We start from the raw sequence: 27250 nt of genomic DNA, 5'->3' as shown, positions 1-27250 counted from the left end.
TCCAGAATTCACATATGGCCCAGCAGCAACAGGAATTGCTCTAACTCAGGCAAGCCAATTGGGAAACTCTTGAATCACCTAGTGTCAGGAAACAATGGCCCGTAAAGAGAGAAAGGAAGAGAGAAAGGGGAAAAAAGTCAAACCCCAACAAAAATGCAGATTTTATCTAATCAAGAGAAACTGTACAAGTGAACATCAGCTGGGGGCAGGGGGGGCGGGATCAAACTTTCCTCCTATCCTCAAAATTTATTGTACGTAGGTATCCTTGGTAGTATGACACCAGAGGCTACTCGGCTGCATCTTCTACTGTTACAGATTGCTCCAGCCTATTTGCATTCTGAAAAGAAGTTTCATGATCTTTCACATTCATAATAGATGTCTAAACCGTTAAATTACTATTTCTTTTCTTATCTTGAAAGACACTGCACTTTTAACAGCATGGCCCTTCCATTGTTCTTTACACTAAGTCGGGTCCCTGAACAATACTGACAGCTGCTATCAAACTGGTCTGTGCTCACTCTCAGTGCAGCTGCTGCTTGTAGGAACAGACAGGCTTCTGATGTCTCCTCCCCTCTGGGGAGAGGGCTTGACACACTGCATGCTCAGTGAGGGGGAGCAAAGGTCCACTGAATTGTCAACCCAATTTTATGCTATTCAGATTCTCCAGGATGCACACCGTCCCTTTCAAACAAAATCAAGCATATATCGGAGCATGAAACTTACTGTGCAGCAGAAGATAATTATTGATCACATAAGACTGTAAAAGATCAGTGACATACATCTAATTTTAGCATTATATACATGCATGCATCTACATGCTCAAAGAAGTTTTGTGCCCAACATGTTCATTTCCTCATTCACAGTTTTAGATTTGTATGGCATCATTCAGAAGTCTTTCAGAAGACACAGGAAAGTATCTCTTCCGGCGAATCTTAAGTAACTTAAAAATGAAAAAGATGGAGGCTTCTATTCCTGCTTCCCAAGAGCTTCCCACCCAAAAAAAGTTCTTAATTGCATGTGGTACTTGTAGATCCTGTTGCGTTTAGAAGACTATATTGTGCAGACTTTAAGAAGAGGTCCATTACATGCTTCAGATAGCAAAATTCGGTTTGGCTAAGTAGCACTACCCTAAGTCCAGCAAGAATGTTTTTAAATATATTTTAATACAAATTTCCATTTACTGCATAAAATATTTTTTAAAACTAGTTCATTAAAAAGTGTTTTCCATTCCATTTTCATCCTGAAGTAATAAATTTTAAAAAATGCAAGAAAGTACAGTTCTCTAATCTTTGCTAATCAAATACCACAAACATACATGTGCTGTATTTCAAAGATCAAATCAGGTATTCATAAAGTAATTCATTACACAAGCAAAGCATAGAGGAGATTGTGACAAATACAGATGTAATTGTGTGGGTTTCTAAGATGTGATTAGCAAATCAACTAAGTAACAGTCAAAATTTGATACGAAGGGAAAAAACAGCGCAGATTTGAAGGGGGGTATGTTTATGCAAAGCTAATCTGTCAAGTGTAATAAAGCAGCTTGAATAAAATTTAAGCTGAAAATCCACTGAAGCTCCCCATTTCAGGGAGGAAAAGCTATTAAAAGGAAATGAAGGTCACCCTCCCAGTTTATTTCACCTAATTGACTGCCAATAGCTTACCACAGGCAAACCAACTGCAGATCTGCAATTGAGAAACTGATGAAAGGAGAGTTTTCAAGCTGAGGCTCATTCTTTTAATCCTCCCTCACTCCTATTTTTTTTTTTCCATCTCCAGTTGGGATGTAATTTTAAGCACAGATGGATTAACTGGTTCCATTGTCTGTAGACGTCATTGGACTATGGCACTGTTAATCCGTACAGCAGCATGTCTAATTATCATTACAAAGTGTCTGAGGGAACTATAAAGACCAGCAGGGCATCTTCTCACAAGCAATTAACATAAATTGATAAATGAGTAATTTGAATCCGCTCAAGGCGCTCACATATGAATAAAATCAGAAAGGACGGGTTCTTGTTTCGGCTACTTCTTTCACTTACTCTGGAAGGGCAGAAAACATGAGAAATATTCTAGATTTAGTGGCGGGGGAAATGAACTCATGCAGTGGAAGGAATGTATGGTTCAGAAAGTTCATTAATACAAAGCAAATGACTTGTGATTGACAACCAGTCACAAGCAAGTAGTATTAACTTATTTCAGCATATTTAGAAGCACATACTTGGTGAAAGGCTATTAGAACACTGTGTCAGACAATTACTACTACTTCAAAAGCAAGTGAAGTTTCTTTTCAGTAGCTTGCTAATTTAAAATTCATGAAAGATACACAAGAAAGGGAAAGAAAGAAGAATGAATAGTTGTGCAGGCTCCAAGAATTCAAGTGTCACAAAAAGCAGGAGGCAAAGGCAACTAGATCAACTGACATACAATATCTACAAATAAACAAGCAACTCTCCTAATCATATTTCTTGCAGCAAAAGTTTTGTTACACACAGCATTGCTACACAAAATGATATTCTGACAAAGTAAACTATTAACTTTATCCCTGCTAAAATCTATGTGAAGCAAGGCAAACACTTCAGCAACACTGGGCATCAAAACAGTGTTAGATATCAAAACATTAAGCTTATTTTTAAAATAGCAAAGCAGTAAGATATGAAAGCAAGTTATACACACTGTAGGAGGTAGACCTGGAAGGCCACGTACCCCGATGATGGCATTCAGTTCAGCCATGGTCACTTGTTTGGCACGTTCTACAGCTTGGGCCACTTGCTGCTGATGCTATTAAAAGAAGAAGGGGTATGGGGAGGAATTTGTGTTAAGGTATTGACCACACCAAATGAAACCAGGATCACAAACATCTGAATAACCGGTTTGTGTGCAGAAGCCCAGGCTACCTATTGCAAGACATCTTATGCAGGTAAAAGGTAACAGTGCCCTATTTCTCACTTGTTCAAATGCAAACAAGAGCCCTGAAGGCAGCCAGCTCACCTCTTCCCCCATGCTATTTCAATATTAATTTTCTGGCAAATGAATAATCAGTTTCTAATTGACTTGACAGGACGATAATGTTAAAATTGACAGTAGTGTGAAGCTGACATTTATATACTCTATGCCCACACAGCAAAACCTACTGAAATTTCAAACAGGGAAAAGTGCTTCACTGAACCCAACAAGAACAACAAATACCCTCTGTAAACTGTAGAGTTTGAAAGGCATATCCAAAATCACAGGCTTCAAAATGTAGCAGCAGCTGCCCACAATATGCTACAATCGCAGTCATTCAGACCAGATGCAGGTTTGTAACATTAAACAGTGTTTTGCATCTGAGCTAACTACTCACCTTTTACACTAAAATTTGATACAAATTACGTAGACAAGATAAGCATGCTTATTTCACTAGATTCACATTTGACAACTGAGTATCAAATAAGCAATCCCCATGATTAGAAATGAAAGCATTTTGTTGCATTGGTAATATTTTAGACTCCCACTCTCCTCAGGCAATGAATGAGGCTGAGCCATTGTCACTAGTTTGAACTCAGATTTGTTAGACCAAATTAGCAGGGGGTTTGCACACTTCAGCTGTAACAGATGTTCCTTACACTTGTGTATTGTGATAAAATTAACATCTTAAAACTAGCTAATTTGCAAACAGAAAAGCAACATAATTGCACTTTAACAGCTGAACAGTTTTACTTACTTCCTGAGACAAAAATGGGATGACTTGTGCACAAATTGTATTCAACCTCTTGGCGATTTCTGTCTATAGAGGAAAAGTATTTTGATTAAAACTGTGTTTTAGGTTTGTTGCCATATATTAACTAGAGTACAAGATTATATTAAGTTCACACAGCGAAGAAAGTAACAAAAAATCCACATCTTCATACTACTGCAAATATAAGTAGTTAATATATAAGCCCAGACGAGAATAGAGATTTAGTTAGCTACTCTAGGACATCTGCCATGTCTAAAGCACCTAATCTGTATACACATTGAGGCACAAATCTGGTCCTTGTACATAGCTCATTAACAAGTAAAGCATTTTTGAAATCCATTAAGTCCAAGATAAAGCCTTTTAAAAGGTAGATTTATTATTACTCAAATTATCAAGCAGCATAACATGAAGGTGACAGGCATGGAAGAAAAATGTTTCTTTCATGATCAATTTTATCTGCCTATTAGAAGGTAAAATTAGTTTTGCTGACAGAAACACACCATCAGGAGTACAAAAGAAATACCAAAACAGAAGAGAGGCAGAATGGAGACAAAAGGTGCAGACTCCTAAAACATCCATATTGAGAGAGAATTAAAATAATGCGGACAAGAAAAAGAATCAGATCAGAAAACGTGATAGTCAATAACAGCAATTTAGTGAAACCATGAGTAACAAGAGAACAATAAGGCTAAGAACTAGCAGAGAACAGAACAATCCTTCACTGAAAGCAGCAGAGAAGACAGAAGGACGAAGTGTTTGAGTCCCACTTTGACAGCTTTATGTATCTCCCATTTTTATACCTCCCACTTTTGGCATGTCAACTTGAAGACAGGATTTCTGGGGGGCTGGAGGGATCTTTTTCTCTCATTACTCAGTCTTACCTGTGCTTACAGCTTTTGAGACCTATACATCTGCCTGCCATTCAGAACCACCATTATAATTAACCCTCAAGGTACCTGCACAACTCTTACAGTTTTCCTTAAAAACATCTCCTGCAGTCACTGTATGTAGCACAGTTGCACCAAACCAAAATTAGCATCCAGATGTGAACACAGCCTACATACAAGATACTCTGAACAGCTCTTGTTAGTCTGTCATATCATTAATCCATATAGATATTTCTTGGGTTTTTTGTTTTGTTTTAAGACACAGGAAACAAGAGATCCCTGCTGAGAATCATTAGGCCTTCCATGAAATGACACGCATAAACCTGAGCAAAGATAAACTCTTTCAAAGAAATCAGATGAAAACATTGCTAACTCATCTGCCGAGCCTTTCCCTGAGCCTTCCCATCATCCTGAGTTTTTTTAGGAAGACACTGCAATGTGCTGATCCTTATACATCAGTCAAGCAGTAATGAGGATACAAAAGCCACCATCTGCTTTTATGTCTCAGCAGACAGGTGATTTGGAATCTAAATACAACTGGCAAGCTTCAACACCTCTTTCCCCACCTCTGACATACACAGGTAAAATACTTGATAGCTTTGAGACTTGTAAAACACCATGTGTCTCTGATTTAAGCTGAAGTACTCCACCTGACCAAAGTCTAGCATTTGACACATCCACTCTAAAGTTCTGCGGAGACAAGTCTCCAAAGCAGTTCTGCAATGGTTTCTTCCTAGGACAAAAAGGTTCCCCTTAAATAAGGGCAATGAAGTGATAGTTGCTTTACAGCAAACCTTTCTCCCCCCGCAACAAGGGGAACAGATCTCTATTCTCAATAGAAACAGCTACCATTTCACACAGTACCACAGCAGTCTGTTTCTGTTTTGTTTGGGCCACGACCATAAAATATCCATCATTATGCATGTGGCCTTCAGTGCTGGTACGACATACATACCAGCAAAGGCAATACAACGAAGTTACCAGCTTAACTATTATGAGTTATCAGACTTAACTATTACCAAAACTGTTGGTACTTTCAGTGTCTGTTAACAAGGGAAAAAAAACCACCCACACAATTGTGAGAATCTATGTACTAAAGGGCATTTTTCCACATACTTGGTATGTGTCTCCAGAAAGCAAGGTACGTCAGCTATGGAAAGAAAGTCTGTTACATAGCAATCTGGTTGGCTGATGTTTAGCTAAGATGTTTAGAGTTCAAGAAGTTAATTGCCCTAGACCAATGGGATTACCTTTGTTTTCAGGACAGAAGCCAGGATGAATCATAGCAGATGATAAGAGGGGAAAGAAAAAAGTAAAATAAGAAACTAATTTGGTTTCTACTGAAAAGTTCTTTGGCCTGAATGGCCTACACAAGTCTCCCTATTCTGTAATACTGAGATAAGTATTCTTATTGTAGCAGTAAGAGGGAAAAAAAATCTTTTAGTAGAGTCTATAAAACGTGCAAGTTGTCCACGTTATTGGGTTTTCCTGCACAGGTCCAAAATCTGAGCTTCACTGTAATAACACAGCATACAGGACGGCACACAGTAAGACAAGAGAACGCAACATTGTGTGATAATTACCAGGGCCAGCACAGGTCAATTAGATTTTTTTAAAAAAATTATTTTTTCTAAAAAAAAAAAAAGGGGGGGGCATAATCAACTTTCCCCTTTCCCAGTCAATCTTACTTTAAAGTTATTGTCTCAGAACTATCATACCTGATTTAATATCAGAAGTGAAAAAATGTATCCTTCTGAGTTTGTCTTTACCAAAGCAGGGCATTGTTGATAATCATAATATTCATCCACAGTGCTAGGTAAACTTCAATGCACATGCCATAAATAAGTTTATTTTGAGATTTCTTGCTGCTGTTACAAGTGCCAGTTAAGGGACATTTACACTGAAAGGAAACTGAAAAGACTATACTTCATAACAAAAGTCTGCTTACATTTAAAAGGCAGTTTGCCTGCTAGTGCTATTTCCCACACACAATTAAATAAAGTACTTATTTATCCACTATGAGATTTCATACATCTCCTGTTTGCTTCCCTCAAATGTTTAGTAAAAACTATTCTTATTCACAAACATGTTAAAAAATATTTTTGTTCTCTAATGAGTTGTGAAAGTTAGGTTTTAATGCACAATTCACCTGATCTTGCCCATCAGGAGTTGCAAGAGGTTGTTTTCAGAATTGAGAAAAAGGAACTTTCATTACTTTAAATATAAATCTAGCTGTTCAAAAGGCAATGTACATTCACCTTTCAAGGTGAAATATCTTTGAGTATATAAGTGCACGTGTGTGTATATATATATTCATTCTTGAAAGCAAAAACCTTTTCTGAAGGAGTCTAGGAGAGCTTTGTTAATCAAGACCAGACATCAGTAAATGGTGCCATTAGAGTAAGCTATATATTCCAGATTTGGGGCTCATGCATTTGAAAGTTTTAAAAGAAAGGTATTTAGCAGTTACTTCTAGAGGCCTCCCAATATAACATAGCTATTATGTAACTGCTGATCTTGAGACACGTAGGGCAATCAGAAGAATGAGTAAACAAAGACAATTTCGCAGAAAGCTGCTCAAGCATAGACAAACATGACTAATTGCCCATGTTCTTTGGCTCCTTGGTAAAGCAGACTGTAGAAGCCTGCATCTCTCATGAAAGCCCTCCTAGCTCTATAGCAGCTCTTAGCAAAGCATGTGAAGTGCCTTTAATTGTTTGTGTTCTTAATGCAGAGCCTCTTGAATACATTCATTTTTAATAGAGGACTTGAGTGTGGGGCCCATCAAAGAATGACAAAACTACATCATTCACTGGTTCTTGCTGTAGTAATGACTGTCTTTTGATTTATTTGCAAATGACAAGCTTGTCAGACCCCTAACTGAAGTGCTACCCTCCTTTCTGAAGTATCATTAAAAATTAACATGAAGGAATTCAGCTGTATTTTGTAAAATTAAGTTGAGCCAATGGATTTTTTTTCTTCACTCATAATTTTTTTGCCTCCGTTCCATCTAATTAAGGACTTAAATGTTTTGACCTAACCATTGCCATACTCAAGTGTTTGTACTTAAGTTTGTCTCTTGCTAAAGTGAATTCTTAACATAATGACAAAGAACAAAGCAGCCAGACTAGTTACTAAATATAATATTCATTTAAATTAAGTCATTTTACTAAGCAGTTAAGAAAGAGCTTGTATGTACAATTGTAATTTTTTTTCCTTCTGCATTGTTAAAAAAAGTATTGAAGTGCTTTCTTCTGCAGTAGTCTATTCCAGATCATTTTGCATTTTGACAGCCTGTACTTTCCAAAGCACCATGTAAGATATCATACTTAAATCAACATGATTTCTTAATCAACTACAGATTTTTGCACTGGAATGAAAAGAAGGAAGTATAATACAATTATCCAAACTCTAACCGTATTTCTCACCACACCTAACACCCACGTGTATTTTATCACTAATGCTGGAAGCCCTTGCCTACGGGAGCCACCACTCTCATTTCTGAGTCAAGAATGCAACCTTCCTCTGAGGAGAATTAGTTAATCACCTTTCAGCTTCAGAGGTTTCAACAATAATAAATTTGGTTTTGCTCCAATCAGTGTCTACCACATATGTCCCAGTAGTGAGTTTAGCTATAGCATCCATGGTGATCTAAAGCAAAAATTAAATCTTATAACACGTTATTTTTAACCATCAGTTGTATTGTGACAACTGCTCTATTATTAGTGCTGAGACTCCTCAAAGCTGTCCAGACCTACCTTTACAATACGATGCCTAGCTAAAAATGTCCATTGTTATGCTTCTTATTCTTTCTTGCAAACTGCACTTCCTATACCACAGAGTTAGATTAGTATTTGAAAGCACTCTATCACCACTTAAGGATGGTCTTACATATTCTCATTTATTACATTTTTATTTACTTTAGTTATTTCAACCTAGTTTTGAGAATCACATTTGTCATTAGATTGGGGAGAATACAGTCTAGGAACAACGTGATTAAAAGCAAAGCAAGAAAACCCAAAGTTCTGGTGATATCAAAAAAAGCAAGTCCTAATCCATTCCTTTAAAGCAAAAGAACCAGAGAATCAGCCTTTAATGCACAGAAAAGAATATACTGTTAAATCACATTCACAAAAGCTTTAGAAAGTAATTCTTAAGTACTCTGCCTCCACTTACACTTTCAACACGTAGAAAGCCAAGTACAACACTGAACTCAGTCTGGAGGAACAAAATGGACTTCCTGCCATTTACAGCATGTAACACAGTAATCCACTAGGGAGTAAAGGTCAATGTTGCACTTTTGGTCATTACTGAATCATTTCAGATTATTTGTGGTGCGGATGAGAAGAAAATCGAGGCTACGAGAATGCTGCAAATGGCTTGACCTCAGACCAATTTTCATCTCCATCTGTCTAACAGACTTGGATAAAAGCCCTCTTTACGGGACATGCTTGACCATTTTTTTAATCCCTGTTGCAAGCCAGAAATCAGTTAAATACTACATTTCAAAAGTCCTTGGGTAAGAAACTGCACATGTATACTTTAGTCTTGAGCTGAAGTTTAGTACCCATTTAGTATTTTCATTTTTCCAGAAGAATCATTGAAACAAGCAATGCAGTTAAACAATGTAGCCTTTATCCTTTTTGTGTCTGAGATATTCGAAGACAACAAAAAGCAAACATATTCACACAGCAATTACAAAAAAGAAACATTTCACTGGGCTTAGCTCTCTGCATGCTTTGTTAGAACTTTGCTACAGAAAGACTCAACCACTTCCAAAAATTTGTTGCTAAGAATTCAGGGGGTGAGGGCATGTTGGAGGTATAATTAAATCTCAAAACTTAAATACTCAGAAGCCTCAAATTATTAAGGCCAGCATTCTATGAACTTTGCTGTTCATGAGTTATTGAATCCACGTTGAGCACTGAGATATGCATATATTATTAATGCCCTTTTATTTAAAATAATACACTACAATCTGTTTTGGCAATGGCTGCAAAAGGAAAAAAAAAATAAAGGCAACATACCATTTAAAAGTTTAGGCCCCCATAGTATATCAATGTCAAACAACAGCGTGTCAAGCTAAGATTCAATTCAGGTAAGTGCCACTGCCAAATTTTCTTGTTCCCAGATGTGCTTTAAGATTATTTTATTGCTTAAAATTTAATTTGTTCCAACTCACATCTCCATGACAACGTTGGCTAACCCTGCAAATCATTTGGGTAATTGGATATCTTATCTTTCTATTGCTCTCAAATCGAATGATTCTGCTAGAACTGCAGCAGCCAATCAAATTTACAGGCCTCCTGAGTAATAGACTCTCACAAGTAGCCACATTCATCTCCCCTTTACCGCCGTATTAACCACCCTGCGACAAACTGTGGAAGCTGGCCTTCAAACTCTATTTTAAATTATAAACACTGTCATTACTAATATTCCCACCAATAGGAGGGGGTGGGAAGGTTTATTCTCAACAGATACTTGAAATTCAATCTGACAAGCGGCAATGGGTAGCGTTCATTTCAGCGGCAGGAACAATCTCTGTATTTTGGGCATAAACTGTCAGTTTAACATGACATATCATTAACAAATACAGCTTTCCCTCTGCCCTACATTGGTACTACTCATTTTAATTGCAAGGTCAGCCACCCACAAGATGATGATATTAAAACCCCAGAAGACTGGCATGAAAAATCTTTAGCTGTGAAAAAAACCAAAACACCACCATATTGCAAGTGGGAGTAGGGAGAGGAAGAAGTAACAGAAACATTAACAGAATAAAAACTCAGAATGATAAAGCCACAGAATGCTAGACAGTTTCCAAAGTGAATTTTTTTTTAATTCAGTACCTAAACTACATTTATCTGAATCCTCTTAGATGTCCATTTAAATTACAGAAAGCTCATGTTAATTTAAACATAAGCTACATATGATGCACAAGTCAACAGCTACACTTGCCAAACATCTACTACAGGTTTGGACTTCATTCAACTGTAAAGTGAAATGACTGGATATATTTCAGATGTCTAATTTCAATGCTTTCTATAATAATAGAGAGAGGCTGCTGTGTAGCTCTCAATGAACCACTGTACACAACTGCCCATCCCATTTGCAGCTGTAAATCCTGTTGAATCCAAGCCACCTGGCAACAAAGCAGCTGTTGTCAGGATGTTGAAGTACTCCTTTCACACATCTTCACTATGTCAAGACTCTTCTTAAACTTGGCTAAACAGGACAGTTATCACATTTCTCCTTTAATCCAACTTTAGCCCATCTTGCTCAAGCACTCGCAACTACAAAAGGTGTGTTTATCCAAATTTTAGTTCCACAGCTTAAGTTTCCATGCCTAAGCTAACCTTCAATACACACAGAAGTATTTAAATCTCTGAAGTGAGCACACAGCTTTATTTTACTTTCAAGTTGCCTTCCAGCACACACAACTCCCACTTTTATTTAGACTCCATGAGATGCTAGGCAAGTTGGAGGCTGCCTCCAATCCAGAAGAGGTCTTGCCACCCTTGCTTCCAGAGGCACACTTTCTTCAAACCGTGCTGGAGACATTTGGACTTGTCCAACATCTCAACTAACTAATCAAGCAGAAAACATTACTATAGAAGGAGGGAAAGGGCCAACTTAGTAGACCACCACATCAGTGAGTTAAATAGGCTCACAGGAGGCATCCAGCAGGTAGCAGAGCAGCCCAAATACCAGGAGAACCAAGATGGGAGCAGTGGTTTTGGGGGGAAAAAATAAGCTATGGGATGAGCTCCCCTCTCCCACAGGACTGCACTCATGTGCTCTTATGGTGCTCTAGAAGCAGCACAGTCTCCAGAATTACCCAGCATGCTTTGCATTCTTACCCTTAAGGACATTAAGAACTTAATTTACTCTGGACAACTCAGCAACACTACCCTATACAGGAACAAGGATGAGACAAAGAGAAGAGAAAAAGAAAGGAGGCATAAAAAAGCAGTATATCTATAACTGCTACACCCCCAGAGAAGAACCCTATTGGCTTTTCTTTTAGTTTAGGACATTATTTTAAAACTACTTCCTATTTCACTCTCACTCCCACAAGCCACATCCAAATTTCTGTATACATCCTTGCAGCACTTGCCACACTGAGCCATTTTATTGGTATGGCAGTAGAAAGTCAGAGCTCTTGCATAGCTGGAGAAGTGCCTAGAACCATGTCGCTTCTAAAAACTACAGCATAAAGTTCCTCAAACCAAGCATATACGTTTACAGTAAGCAAATCAATAACAAAACTCCCAGTCAGGATTCAGTCCTTATCAAGATTCAAGTAAGACTATACTAGCAGTAGAATCTGGACTTGACTAGAACAATGAGCATGCCATCTGACAAAAAAGACAACACATTAAGACAAGGGCCTGAAACGTGAGGGGAAAAAAATCAATATGCTACATTCACCAGGACTTTAGAAATAACTACCAAATTAAATGTACCAAGTCACATGCACTTTTGTATCTTAAATGTAATTTCACCATTTTACAATACTTAGTATATTCACAGCTCAGTTTCAAAAAACTGTCAAGTCAAAGAAACAATATAAGGCCTTAAAGGTGTTCATACCAATGCTTCAGATGCCACCAAGTGACTCACTAATGAATAAGAAGTTAAGAAGATTGACAATTCTTGTTAGCAACTAGCAGAATTATTCACCACACAGGATTTGGAAGGAAGGTGAAAATAATGGAGATTTTCACTACGTGGGGAAAAAGGTTTGGAAATCTTTCAGCAAAACTTTGGGAACATGTCAGTAAGTTTCTTTCCCTTTTTTTTTTTTCCATATATATTCTGTTGCTCACAGAATAGAAAAAAACCAGTAAAGATACCATCTAGATTACATTCTAATAGAGAAGAACTGATTGAAACTATCCAAATGGAAACTAATTTGATTGAGACCAACAATCACTACAGAGTTTACAATCATCGGGACAGGAAGGAAGAATGAAAAAGCCAGTAAGACTTCAGGAAAGCAAATGCCAACTGGTAAGATCAGCTTTACAGGACCTGTTATTGAGGAGGAAGATAAAATGGCATTATGGACAGCTGACACTTTCTTTATGAAACAATATTAAGGACATAGATGACAGTTAATATATCTGCAAATGGAAGAGGAAGGGACAGAGGAAAAAGGGGAGGGATGGAATTGTGCCAAGAGACTAAATCCCAAATTCTTAATTGACTTCATACAAACAGCAAAATGTACAGGAGGTGGAAACTATGTCAGGTGAGGCACTATGAACATATACAGCACTAGCACATATTTTTGTAACTATGTGCCAGTAGTGACAGCTAAAGTAAAGCTACTGCTCTACAGGTTGGAATAGTTGGAAGAGAACAAAAAAATGGTTCAATCCCCTCAATTAGAAAAGGAAAGATATGGTCAAGGGACATCGAGAAGGCCAAAAAGTCTATACTTTTTTGCATCCGTCTTAACTACACAAGAATCATTACCAACTACATAATTAATATAAATTACTAGTTACGTAAGGTCAACACTGTAGCTTAAGCAGGAAAGGAACAGATCAGAGCTTTCCAAGTAAAACATCTTCAAATTGACTAGGCCTGATGAAATAAAGAGAGCACATTAGTAAAGACTGAGCAGCTAGTGGACACCTTGCAGAACCTGCAAATGTCAAGTGGGTAGGAAACTATGAAAGGACAATGCCTAACAGACAGAAAACAGCAAATGAAGGAGCAAAGACACCCCAGCTTAATAACTATTCCTTAAGTTTAGGGCACTAAAAAGCCTCTTATCCATAAACATCTAGGTGAAACAGGGATATAAATCACAACTCAGAAGTTATTTTTCAGCAGTAAACAACATCAGAATTATGCCATGTCCACAAAGGTCAAGTAATAATGGCTAAGGCAGATGGTGTTAACGTCTTCGTTAAGAATTTGACATTCATAGCACTATTAGGAGCAACACAAACAGCACAGCTAAAACTTCATGTGAACAAGTACAAAACTGCTTGATGATTAAACCATGTATGAATCCATCCTTCTCTTCTGCAAATTAAGAAGTTCTGCATGCATGATAGGTCCAGTATTTTTCAGTATTTCCCACTAACAAGCATAAAGATCTCTTCATTTGCCCTAATCCTTAATTTGCAGAGAGCTTCAAGCTGAGAAAGACAGAATATGCTGGAGAATAGCTTCAGAACTCACTTTGCAGTGAATAGAAAAATGGACTACAAAGGAAAAAGAAGGATAGGGATAAATAGGGATAAAGGACCATAGCATGCCTAGACAGGAACATAAAGGAAAGGAAATAATGGGGCCAGGAAGGAATCTCTCGGTCACAGCGGATCAGAAGTTGAACATAAGTCAATAGCGTGCTGTTGCAAAAAAGGCTGCCACCACAGTAAGCCGTACACTAAGTAAACCTTCTATGCTACTCAGCATGGCATTTCCTCCCCTGGAGTACTGCACTTAATTTCAGGCACTGTACTTCAGCTGGGCAACAACATTCAGAGAATGAACATTAAACTGTAGAGGTATACGAAATGGTTCTGGAAGGCAGGGGAATGATCTGCTCTCCCTATCCAGGGTGAAGAAAATGCATAGTAAAGAGCTGAAGCTGCAAGAGAAAAGACTGAAGTTGCAACTGAAGAAGCACTTCAACAGCAAGGACATAAAAGCACTCTGCTACCTAGAGAGCTTGCAAGTCGGCACTACTGTTAAGTCTCTGCTAACAGATGGGACAAGCACCCTATCAGCAATGACACTGGTATAGCCAGTCCTGCTAGGACACAGGGAGGCACTAGGTCCTTTCTAGTGCTGTGATTCTACAGTTCATATTTCAGTTTAAAGAAACAACTTAAGAGCTTCCCACAGGTCTTGTTAATTAAAGATTTCGTGTTTGCTTAACTGGCAATTTATGTCCATCATTTGAGGCCACAGGCAGCTAGCTATCTGCAAAGTAATGGCTGGAAACTTTATAACCAGTTACAAAAATAGAAATTCAGAATGACCTTACACCCAAACTCACATATGAAGAAGAGCAATAAACATTTCAGCTTTTTTTTTTTCCAAACAAAACAAAAAACTTTGTTGTAAATGGAAACTGTTGTGGCAACACAGCAGAAGAATGATCTTTCTACTACTTATTTTTCCCAAGAAATTGCGGATTTTTAATCCCCTCCTCCCAGGGATTTAATTCAAACTTCTACATTTAAAAAAGTTGAGATCATCATACCATGAAGCAGAGAGCACAGCAATTCGGGGGTTTTAGAACACTTAAAACCAATTTCATAAATAGGCAGATTTCCACAGATCATAAAACCCACCCCATTTCAGATGTTCTTTCCTTTTCTTGACCTAACAAAAGCAGGTTTCCTCATAGACTTAATACCTAATTAAAATGCAGCTGAACAAGCATACCCATTCTTGCTCCTCTTCTCCAGAACTGAAAGCTATCTTTTTGTTTTTGCTTGCTAATCCATAGAAGCCTTTAAAATGGCACAAATAGAGGCGGTAGCATTTTGTTCTCTAAATCAATTTTATCCTCAGCCATCAACTAGATGTTCCAGCACAGAGAAAGAACAGTCCTTCCCTTCTAATTCAAAAATCCATACTACCATTGCCCTTGCAAACTGCTAAACAAGCAGTATCGGCAATTCACTTGTGTTCTGTAATATATTTACTGCAAATCCCAACGGCTTGCCTCCTAATGCAGTTTTCTATTGTGTCTGTTCTTGTCAATACACTGACTGGTCACCTTACAAGTAAGTTGCTTTGACTGACTGTTTACACAAACATCAAAAAGCCTCAAGAGGAATAAAAAAAAGACTGAACAGAAAAGAAGAACATCCATGTTGCTGGGGGAGGGGGACAAAAACAAAACAAACAAACAAAAAAACAAAAAACAAAACCCAGAAACAACCAAAAAACCCTACACCAAAACACAAATTAACCTCAGTTTTCTGTTTTGTTATCACATAACCAAAAAGGCTAGTTAGCTCTTCAGATCACCTAAGTAGTTCAAACTATTTCCAGATAAGCAGCCGTGACACAAAGCTTACCCAACACCCCTCAGAGAACTTTAATTTGTAATTTAATCATCTGTGCTAATTTGTTCACATGTCTAAAGAACGTAAAGGTGAGAGCAACCCAGCCAATCCCCAATTAGAGATTAGACTCTTAAACACTGTGAAATTTATTATTAGCCACAGAATAGTATTATCATTATAAAAAGTTCAGTGAAACCTACCAAACTGATTAATTTCCTGAACTGTTTTCCCCATACTAGAAAGTATATTTTATAACAACTAGGCTTGCTAACAACTAAAATAATACCCAACACTTACAAACTTAAAATACTACTACCCTATGAAACAATGCTATAAACCTTTTCCTATGCCAATTTCACTTAAACATACTGTGATCATGGTTCCAAGTGAGAGAATTCAACATTGTTTCCATTTGTTTATATGAATCTTGACACAGCAACAGGGCTGGCTGGTTTTCTAAGCACCAAAAAAAGTGCATCACTAGGCCTTCTTTTAAAAGAGACAACCTCAGGAAATAACTGATTTTTAAACCTAGTCAGATTTAAACTAGAGTTCAGTTAAGAATAAACTCAATTTCAGCAAGCTCTAATTTACTCTTCAATCATCTCCAGCACTATGCCATAAACAGGTCACCAGTGGAGTTTCACAGAGGCCTTTACTGCAATCTGTTTTATGAGTATGTTCAGCAGTGCAGCCTGGAAAAGACAGCAAGCAGTGAGTAAGAAAGCTTGCTCCATAAGAGCATTCATTCAAAGGAAAAACAATGGCTGAAGAACTGCAAAGAGACCTTACAAGTCTAAGTGGGCAATGAAAAGAATTGTATACAAACAAAATCTACACATATTGGGAGTAGCCATCCCTAGCCTCAATGTAAAATGATGGCTTGTGAGCTTACAATCATCATCCATGAGCAAGAACTCAAGTGTGAAAGGTGACTCCAGCAGTTCAGCATTTCATGGCAGCCAGAAGAGAAATCAGATATTGGGAAATTTACTAAAGAAGAAAAAAAAAAGAAAAAGAAAAAAAGAAAAGCATCCAGAAAACAGAATTATGTGATAATATAAATCTCTGGTTCACCTGCACCCTGAGAACTGTATGTAGTTCTAGTCCCCTCATTTCAAAAGACTAAATTAAAAATGAAAAAGGTTGAGGGAAAAGCAAGGAAGATGATCAAAGAAAGCTACACAACTGTGTAGGCTGGCACTGCCCAACCTGAAAAGGAGTCAACACAGATGGGTTACGACAGAGATATAAAATTTTGAGTGCACTGAAAAAGCAGATAGGCATCAACCACTTGTCTATTCTGAGAACTAGGGGCCATCAAAACAAGATAGTGGAAACCAGGTTCAAAGCAAACAAAGGTTGGTTTTTGTCCTACCCTGGGACAACCTCCTCCCCACAACATGATAGCCAGGGAGAAAACACACTAGAAAGCAGTTTTCAAGAACAGGGCACAGGTGTCCTGGAGGACAAGTTGAATACACATCAGCCCCACACCCTTGTGTTGATGAAGGCTACACCTCATACTAGGATGCAACAGTATGACTGTAACCAGCTGGCTGATTAAAATGAATTGTTCCCCTTTCTTTACCCCTTGTTTGGCAAGAAGGAAGATGTTGTCAAACTGGAGCAAGTCACTAAGTAACACCAGTAAGATGATCAGGAAATCAGAGCACGCAACATACCAGGAAGAAGTTAGATTTGTTTAGTTTCAAGAAGAGGAGGATTAATGGGAGAGGAGAGCTGATTGCTGACAAAGAGGTGATTATGGAGAAGACTAAGCCAGACTTAGAGGTGCACAGCAGAAGAACAGAAGGCAGGCAATGGTCACCAGCACAGAAAGGCAAAGTCCTAGTTAGTGAAGGAAAAAATTCTTCACAATGAGGGTGGGTCAAACACTGGAAAGCATTGCCCAGAGATGTCACACAAGATTACTTCCACAAAATACTTAAGATTGAAATTTGATACTTCCAAAAGCACAGGTTGCAAGCTCAGGTTGAACATGGGACCAACTTGCAAGTACTTCAAAAGCCATGGCCTACGAGTAATCATAGGACTGATCTGTTAAACTAGCTGTTTTGACAAATCCATGCTGAAAAATCGGGAATTCTCCCTGTCAGCTGTTGTTTTTCCCCTTTCTGAAAGGAACTGTGAGCAACTACTATTGCTTAAATAGCTACATTCAGAGTCCAACTAAGAAGTCTGATGCAAAAGACAAAAATAGTAGTGTTCGACATAATTGCCATTAGATATCCGTAAATCTTACCTCAGGTGGAAAGATAACCTCATTAGTTCTACTCAAAGCTGTTATCATTTTAAAAATAACAGTACTGTGCAGTCTTCTGATAAGCATCAGTCAACCTAAAATTGTTTCTAAAGGCTTTTACTGTATGCCAATGGTGACCCACCATCAAACCTAGAAGAACCTATCTTCCTTTTTGCCCAGGAGATACAATGCAATTTTACTGCTTTGCTACAAACGCTTAAGTTCTGGAGTAGGGTGAGAGGAAAGGCAATTCAAATGCTCAGCTTGATTTGGTATAACAACCAGCAGAAGGAGGAAAAGCACTAAGCTTTTCCCCCGGAATCTGTTGTGACAGAAGGGTACTGCACATTCACAAAGCATCTTCCCTCTTAATCTTCTCCCTGCCCCAAAAAAAGCAGGACATTTTTTTTTGCCCACTTGAACCAATCCGTAAAGTACATCAACAGACATTTGGCAACGTAAGTTCCAGCAATACAAGGGAAGTTTAACAACACAGGCGGTAGGAACGCATTTTGTCTCTCCCTCCACGGTTCTGTGAGGAACCTCAAATCCGGTAGACCAAGTCTGAAATGCGAGATGATTGGGCAGTATTTAACATATGTACAGTGTTTACACTGTGACATACTTTTGGGTTAAGTTGTGTATAGCGTTGACATAATAGACTGTATCTGACAATATGGTTATCTAAAAGCTGCATGGAGATGTATTTCACACAGTGCCCTGAATCTGTCAGATAACTCCTTCACAATAATGCTAGCCTCAAGCCTGAATGCGGTTCAAAAGTCAAGAAAGTTGAGGTCATTACTCTAGTCTTTCCTCCCCGTTCAAACTGGCAACTCTAGTTGTTGTTAAAATGGCTGCACTGGTGATACAACTGTACTCATTTAGAAACCCAATATTTGTAAAATAAGTACAATTTTTTGAGTGAAAAATATTATGTCCCAATCAACCTTACCATTTTCTTTTAAATAAAAACAGGTTTTGCATGTCTTATGTGGCAGGGCCAACTGTAAAATGCTCTTGAAACACTCACTGCACAGCACCAAAACCTTAAGGATTCATGAAGTTTTTCATACCAATAATTAAAATGCAAGTAGGAAAAAAGAAAAAAATTAATTTATCTTTAAATCCCTTTCAACAGCACAGCCATCCTACTCAGGAGCTGTAGACAGCTAACTAAGCTCCTTAATTCCCTTCTATTTAACCCACTCCTGAAGACTGCTGTTCTAATGACATATCTGTAGAAGATTCTGTTCCTTGCCACAGAGCATTAGAAATGATTCCACAAAACAGTCCAGGCTAGAACAGACATTTAACTCTTGTACAACTGGTTAACATAATGCAGTTTGGGAGTTTGTGTACTCTTCCACAAGAGGCAAGGTACTGAGTGACAGGTCTGCCTCCAGGCAGGTCACAGAGATCACAATAACCCACCCAAAGAGAAGGAAACCTAGCTGTCATGATTGGGATAGCAGAAACCCACATACTGTAGTAGTCTATATAGTCTGTCAGTTGGTTCAGCAGTGATGAATTTTTCTTTCTTTGGCTGCCTGCCACTGAACAAAAGCTAATCTTGCACCTAAACAATCTAGGCATTAAACGCACAGGAAGCCTTATCTTCTGACCTACGACATAAGATGACAGACAGAGCTGGTGAAAATAAAGAGGCACTGCCCTAATAGCCAAGGGCAGCAACCCTTTAAGTACAGTGGGATTTTTAACACCCAGCCAACTCTACATCTTGGCACTAGCAGTTGATGCATCTGCTTTGCCAGCCATGGATGTCACAGTGGGGAAAATCTGACTTGGACAGTATAACACAGAAGAGAAACTTAAGACCACACAAAACATCCTCATTCATTCTGTCTTCTTGACACATATGAAAACAATATCTGAATCAAGTGCATCTATCCCAAACGAATCCTCAGGTTCTTGTTTCTGTTTCAGGTACACAAAACTTAGTAACTAGTCACCTTAAAATAATTTCTCTGAAAACTGTATAAGAATCCACACACAACATCCTCTTAAGAACTAGCCTTTGAAATTCTTAAAAAAAACCCCCACACAGAAACAAGACAAAAAAAACCCAAACCCACAAACCAGCCACAAATATGCCAAAAAGATTATTTCCCGACCACTGTTCAGCCAGCAGGTTGAAATGCAGCAGCACCTCAATTTAAGCACACAGTTATGCAATTAAACACTGCAAAGTGCCAAAGCTAAAGCTGTGAAGGAAGCCTTACCGTGGCCATTTCTGGACTCAAATGCAACATATTCAAGTGGAAAGCTCTGCAGTACAGCTGTTTGTGTATGGAAAGTTGACCTCAGTTAAGTCTCTTTATAGCAACACTGAAGTCCTGACTAATTTAGTTTTAGTCAAATTATAATAGATTACCAGATTAAATGAAGAGGGAACTGCTAATGCAACTGTATCAGTACAAGAAGTCAACCCTTTCATACACAGGCAAACTGCAACTACTTTGTTTTATCGAAGTGACTCTACCTTAAGAGTGATGTACGCACCACACTGCATAAAGAAACACTGCTGCAGTGTAATTTTTTGTTTTTCAATCAGCAGCCTAAGCACTCTGAAGGGCTTCACACAGAGCGAGTGCAGCATCCACATAGGAGGCAGGCCTTAAAAACGTTAAAGCTTGTTCAGTGGGAAGTTTCCCCATCACTGCATTTTTCAGTAACAAAGATGTTGTCAGAAATGACAATTTTTCGCGTCCCCTGATGATGCCTTGCTAGCATTTGGTTATAAGCCATAAAGCAGGAATAATTTCAGCCTGTCAGGAGTCTAGCTAATGCCCAGTTTCCCCCTAGAGAGAACTCCTGTCAAACGTAATGAGAGCTCCAAAGGCCCTCTCTACAACATAATGAGCACTTAGGCCATGCTGGTGATCAGCCAGCAAAAAGCATCAATTTGAGCCTGGCTACACCCTTGGGGCTAGACGTCACCAGTTTTAATAAGAATTATGATTACTATCTGCCAAAAGCCTCCTCAGAACTTATCGTTAGTGGTGGAAATTCAGAAGAATGTCATTGGCAGATTTTTTTTGTTTCCTGTAATCTAAGACCACCTACATACTGAACTGTAACACCATTTGTCATCCTCATTGCAGGCATCTAAATCAAGAGTCTTTAACATGAAGGTGCTACTTTTATCGGAAATTAGAATTACTTAACATGTAAAAGCATAGTATCGGAGACTCATATCCAGGGAAATGTATTTATGCCTTCAAAAGCTTATTCTTTTCTTAACAGCATACACAGAGCAAGTGTGCTCTACTCTCCCCACCTAGAACCAACACAGGTATAATGCTCTGTCATAAATCTTAAAAGCTTCCGAAGTATCACTGCCTACTGGGCATGTAATTATAGTTGCCATACATACAGAACATTAAACCCTTGCAATACACAGATGTTAAGGTCAAAGTGGAAACCTCAGTTCTAACACTCTTTAATCTTGTGGACTTAATTGATTTTATCTAAAGTTAATTCCTAGTACATTTACTGAAGTCACACATTCTCTTCAAAGATTTTCTGAAAACAACATCTATTTCACACCAGATGAGGCTCCTACACAGATGTTGGCCTCCTCACGGTTACAGCATGCCAAAAAGTTGTTTAGGAGAAGGAAAAAAAAATGCAAGAAAGAAATCTCCAAATCACAAAGCCTAGAAAAGTCACCTCACAGAAAAACTTATGTTCTTCTAAAATACAAGACACAAGAAGACTAATGCAGCTACAGTACAGCACCAAGTCAAACTCTACTCTAGTGGTTCTGTCTACCTATTTGGTGCATTACTTTAAAAAAATGAGGTTGTCATAATATTTCTTCTTTTACCGGCATTTTGGATTCAAACAAGTGTACCTCTAAAAACCAAGAGGGTATCTACCCAGCTTTGCAGACAGAAAGTTACCATGGAATTACAATCCCACCTTATCGAATATAACATTTTAGGTGAAAACGAAACAAAAAAAAATCAGAGTGTTCAGAGTTGCAAAAGCAAAATTCAACTCTTCAATTCACTTGCTTAATGAAAGTCTTTGAATATACTGAAGATCCGAAGCCTGAACTAATCAATTTCTTCGCTGTGCCCTAGCCGGTCAGCCATGCTCTTTAATTTAATGAAACAGGAGTTTTAGATGAAATAGCACATACACATCAAGAAAGAATTGTATTGTTGCACTTTGAAATGTGTCCAACTGTGCAACTTCATCTAATGATAATTTTTTTTAAGAGGCCATCGATTTCTGAAAGACTTATTGTACCAGCATCTTGATGAAAAAGTGAATGTCAGCATATCTACAGAATACTTACACCCTGCCATTAATGCTTTATTTGGCAGACAATGACTACTCAATTGAGGGTCCTCTGGGCTGAGCAATCATTTAGCTTTTCTTCTCTTATGAGGTCCTTAGTGTCTTGTTCCAGTTCAATACTCTTTTTATTCACCATTATAGTGGCCATAAGTGTGAATTTTATGGGAACTTGCAAACTCATAGTCATAGCTAGACCTTTCCAAGTCACTGATCTTTTCATACCTTTAAACGGCAAGGATTTGAGCAACTATCACTACATATGCTACCCACACATAAGACCAGTTCTACATATCAAAGGCTCTGCCACTAACAGAATAAAACCACATAAAGCACTGAATCGTATTTTTGAAACCACAGGCACAAGACCTTCCCCATTTTTGGCAACATCTTTCAGGACCAATACCAAGAAAGCCTTGTCGTTCAACCTAATCTATACCTCATTTGACAGCAGGTAGGCAAAGGTTTACTAATCACGGCTACAAATCAGCCTATTGATTCAGACACGATACAGTCATCCGAACATAAACAGAACGGCTACCTTTAAATGCACTAGACAGACTGCAGATTTTGTGGTTTAGAAAACAAAATGCCTTACCTGTTTGTGCATTTCAATGTTTAATCCATACGACATCTCATAATACTGCAAATAAAGGAGCATACATTATTTTCTTATGCTGGCTTACATTGTATTAGGAGATATTTACTGAAATAAAGAAAACACAAACATACTTACCATCACATAGTGCCTCTGCATTTCTGTCTTTTCGCTTGCCAGTTTCTCACATTCCAATTTAAGGCTACAAAATAGATCACACTTTAATGTAACTGTTATGTCATTTGTTTTGACATCTACCCACTTTATTTGTATTTTGACAGAAGCAGCTAATTAAAAAACCTCATAAACTAACACACAAATACAGAGAGAAAGACTTAATTCATACTTTAAATACAAAGGCTGAACACAAAATTTAAAAGGTATTTCATGGGTGCTGTATGAGATCCAAACTGTCTCCAGAACCCAAACATATCCAATCTTCATGCTTTGACAAGGAGCTGCTATGAAATGCTACAACTTTCAAGCTATAACAGGATCTGAATTTCTCTGAAGTACTTCTCAGCAGTAAAATAGAGGTATTTCTTTGAATACAACATTTAGTAAATTGCTGCCAAGTAACACCACTCACGTTTACAATTACAACTTGAGTATAATTCTTAACCTTAAGTACGCTCTAGCTAATGTTATCTTGCCCACAGCTTGAAAAGCAGTAACTGTGACTATCATTTACTAGTAAGTTTGTTTTCTATTTCTGTTTTCATAAATGAAAAGACATTGCATTTGGCACTTGCATATCTCGTCACTAACAATGGTATAATTCTAACTACTTTCACTGAGGACAAATGCCTCAACATTCCCTTTGTTCTCTGGCAAACTGATTTTGCTTTTTTTTTTTAACGACACTAGTAAGCATCCTAGGTAACAGTTAGTGCATAAGCCAGCATTTTTCAGTTACAGCTGCAATACCAAATGTTTATGGTTTACATTGCATTTCTAAAGTAATAAATGGTTTAAACAAGTTCACTATTTTAGGTAAGACCAAGACTACAGTATCATAGGTAAGAAAGGCGAAGCCTAATCAAAACCAAGCGATTTCTAACTAGGAAACCTGCAAAGCTTTTACTGCTATCCAGATCTTGCAGGTGCACATAAGTACAAAATTAAGGAAGATTAATGCCCCTTAACACCAATTGCCCTGTGTACACAAGAACCCATACGCTACGTCTCTGTAGGGACCTCAGCAGCAAGCACGAACGCAAGAACGTCTGAAGGACAGCACAGCAATCAGAAACGCATGCCACGGCTTCGGTAGATTCACATCAACTTTGTGTTAGTACTCCAGTCCTTGTGTGCTTTAACAATCCTTCTTGGCTTTTTAGGCACCGCACGTCGGCATTTTATTAATCTTTGCATTAACACCGCACACAAGTGAGCAAACATGAGAATTAGCCTCCTTAATGCTCTGTGCCACAGAATCAGCGCAGGTCTTCTCTCGATATACTTAAAAAAATCCTCCACATAAGGATCCCTAAAAATTTTTTTTTTTTTTTTTTTTTTTTTAAAATGCATACAAGCGCCGAACCGCTCCAGCTTCGACCTTGCCACCCTTTCGCAGCTGCCCGGGCAGCACACCGGCAGGAGGACCCGCGCAGGGCAGGGCTGCCTCCTCCTCAGCGCCCCGTCCTCCGGGCACCCCCCGCCACCGCTGGGGACCGGGGCTCCCCGCGCCGCCCCTCACCACACCGCCCGGCGAAGGCCCGCGGTGCCGGCTCCCGCGGCGGGGCTCAGCCGCGACGCCGCACGCCACCGCCTGGACGCGGCCGTTCAGTGCAGTCCCCCGCGCCCGGCCGGGGACGGGGCAACGGCCCCCGGCCCCGAGGCGGCCCGCCGGCGCTCACCTGTGGTACTGCGCCTGGAGGAACTGGAACTCCTCCTTGATGCGGTCCAGCGACTCCGGGATGGTGAATTTGAAAGGCTGGCCCGCAGCCTGGTGCGGGGTCTGGCGCGGCGGCGGCCGGCACGGGAGAGAGAGGCACGTTCAGACACGGCGCGGCCGCCCCGCGGGAGGGGGGGGTGGGGGGGGGGGGGTGGGCGGCACTGCCCGCCGCGGCCGGGCCGGAGGGATGGAGGGACGCAGGGAAGGAGGGAGAGCCCGGGCCGCCCCGCCCGCCACCGCCCCGGGGCGCTGCGCACTTGTTACCCACCTTCCCGTCCCTCATCTGCGGGGGGCGAGGCTAACCGCGCTCCCGCAGCCGCTCCGGCCCCGACCCACCCGCTCCTGCCGCCGCCGTCTACACGAAAGCGGGGCGTGCCGGCTCCTCCCCGCCGACCCCCGCCGCGGGGGCACGGCCGGCCCCGGCCCGGGCGCCGCGATCGGCGAGGAGGGGGACGCTGCCCGGCCTGGCGGCGACCCCCCCCGCCGTCACTCCCAAGGCACATAAGTTGCCCACCAAACAAAAGGGGTCGGGAGAGCGGAGCGGAGGGAGGGGGCGCGTCCCCTCCCCGGCCGCGCCGGCAGGATGCGCCTCTCCTCCCAGGAGGGAACAACCTTGGGAGGGCGCCCGCCCCCCCCCCCTCAGCCGGGCGGGGAACCGGGGGTGCGCCCCGCCGGGCAGCGCCGGCAGCGGGGCGCCGCCCGGGCCGCCCAGCCCCCGCCCCGCTCCCCGGCCGACCCCGCGCCCCACCCCCGCGGAGCGGCGGCCCGGGCCGTACTTACGGGGTGCCGGCTCTGGGGGAACATGGCTGCGGCGGGGCTCTCTCGCAGCGCGGTTCTCGCGGCGAGCCCCCCGCCCTGCCCCGGCTTCACAGCCGGGGCGCCGAGGGAGGGGGCAGGAGCGGCGACACCCGCCGGCCGCCTTCCCTCCGCCGCCGCGGGCAGGAGCGGGGCGAGGCGCCGCTCAGTGCCCGCGCCGCGGGGACATCCTCCGGCCGCGGCGTCCTTTGTTGCTGTCGTTCCGGGGAGGGCTGGGGGTGCCCGGGGGAGGCGGACGGGCCGCGCTCGGGACAGTCACCGCAGCTCCCCGCTCCTTCGGCGGCGCTCCGGCCGGCGGGCGGCGCCCACGGCGCCCGGGCGCGGCGGGACGGGACCCGACCCGACGGGGCGGGGGGCGTAAGGGGGTGGGGGGGCTCGCGGCCGCCCCGCCGCTCGAGCGAATAATCCCCCTCCCGGGCTCGCAAGTTGCCGATGCAATTGTAAGGCCGGAAACCCCGGGCGGAGGCGACTCCTCTCCCCACTTCTGCCTCTTGCCAAGAGGGGAAAATCCAGCCGGAGGAAGCGGGACGCGGTGTCAGCGGCGGGACCGTCGCAAGCCGAGGGGGCGAGAGAAAGTCTCCAGGGAGGGCCGCGCTGCTCCCGGGCGTCGGCGGAGGGGCCAGGTCATCGGCAAGACACGGAGCGACGAACAAGGGAGGAAGGCGGGAGGAGGAGGAAGGGGGCGGGGGGGGCTCTGCACAGCCGGCCCCGATCGGAGCAGCTCCAGTAGCACATGCACGAAACGCAGGAGGGCAGAGGAGGGGGAACCACACACGCAGCGGAGACTCTTCCGTTAGTTGCAGAGAGGTCCCTCGGACAAAAGAAAAACAAAACCCCTCAAAATGCCCACTGGCCCGACCGGCCAAGCCGCCCGCCCCGTCGGGGAGGCGGGGGGTGGGGGGGGGAAGAGGGGGGGGGGGAAAAAAGATAAAAGCGTCCGTATCGGGGCTAAATCAGACGGGAAGCTCCTTCGTGCAACGGCACCACTGCAGCCTCCTCCGGGCGGGCGCGCATCGGGGAGCTGCGCGTCTCACCAGAGCCCCCCGAGCGCGGCACATCGCGGCGGCACCGGCGGCACCAGCAGCAGCAGCAGCAGCATCCTCATCATCATCATCCTCCCCCTCCTCCGCGCTGCCCCACCGCTCCTCGCCGAGCCGGGATAAAGTTCTCCCCGGCTGAAAAATCCGGACCCGAGCGGGCGGAAACGCTACCGGCCTCCTTTCCCCCCCTCCCCTCCGCGCCGCGCCGGCCGAGGGCAAGGGGAAGCTCGGGCGGCCCCGCGGGAGGCACTCGGCGGGACGGGTGCGCGGCCGCGGCCGAGCGGGACGCGCCGTGCTCGCCCGCGCCGCTTACATTAGCACGCGGTTTCACACTCCGCCAGCTAACCAGCCGCCCGGCCCCGCCCACGCCGCCGCGCGGGGGGGGCGGAGGGGGGGAGGCCGCCGCCGCCGCCGCCCAATCGCCGGCCCCGGCGCCAACGTGGGGCCGTGATGCGCCCCGGCCCTGCGGACCAATGGCGAGAGAGCGAGTCCCGCCGCCTCTCAGCCTTTCGCTGGGAACCGTTTCTGGCGGAGCGGCAGGAGCGCTGCGGCCTGGCCAATAGGAGGGCGCGGAGCGCGCAGAGCCGCGGGGAGGAGGGGAAGGTCGGTGGGAAGGAGAGTGGAGAGGCTGAGCTGTCAATCAAAGTAACGTGGGGCTCG

At 42.0% G+C, this 27250-nt stretch overlaps 1 protein-coding gene across 9 annotated transcripts in view; it reads right to left on the bottom strand.

The window, feature by feature from the left end:
- TLE1 (TLE family member 1, transcriptional corepressor) overlaps positions 1 to 25580 on the bottom strand; it is a 73770-nt gene extending 48190 nt beyond the window's left edge. For 7 of the 9 annotated variants that reach the window (XM_050912696.1, XM_050912694.1, XM_050912697.1 and 4 more), the window contains exons 1-6: positions 25515 to 25580; positions 24697 to 24797; positions 22976 to 23039; positions 22838 to 22882; positions 3704 to 3766; positions 2707 to 2781 (exon numbers count right to left, since the gene is read on the bottom strand). In XM_050912696.1, coding sequence (XP_050768653.1) covers positions 2707 to 2781; positions 3704 to 3766; positions 22838 to 22882; positions 22976 to 23039; positions 24697 to 24797; positions 25515 to 25538 — 372 coding nt within the window. In that variant the 5' untranslated portion in view covers positions 25539 to 25580. Of the gene's footprint in view, positions 1 to 2676; positions 2782 to 3703; positions 3767 to 22837; positions 22883 to 22975; positions 23040 to 24696; positions 24798 to 25514 lie in introns of all 9 variants that reach the window. The other 2 variants (XM_050912691.1, XM_050912700.1) reach the window with 2 other exon arrangements.
- Positions 25581 to 27250: the final 1670 nt, after the last annotated feature.

The sequence above is a fragment of the Gymnogyps californianus genome, chromosome Z (assembly GCF_018139145.2).
Source record: "Gymnogyps californianus isolate 813 chromosome Z, ASM1813914v2, whole genome shotgun sequence".
Taxonomy (NCBI): domain Eukaryota; kingdom Metazoa; phylum Chordata; class Aves; order Accipitriformes; family Cathartidae; genus Gymnogyps; species Gymnogyps californianus.
The sequence above is the reverse complement of the archived record's forward strand: the minus strand, read 5'-3'. Positions and strand labels throughout refer to the sequence as shown.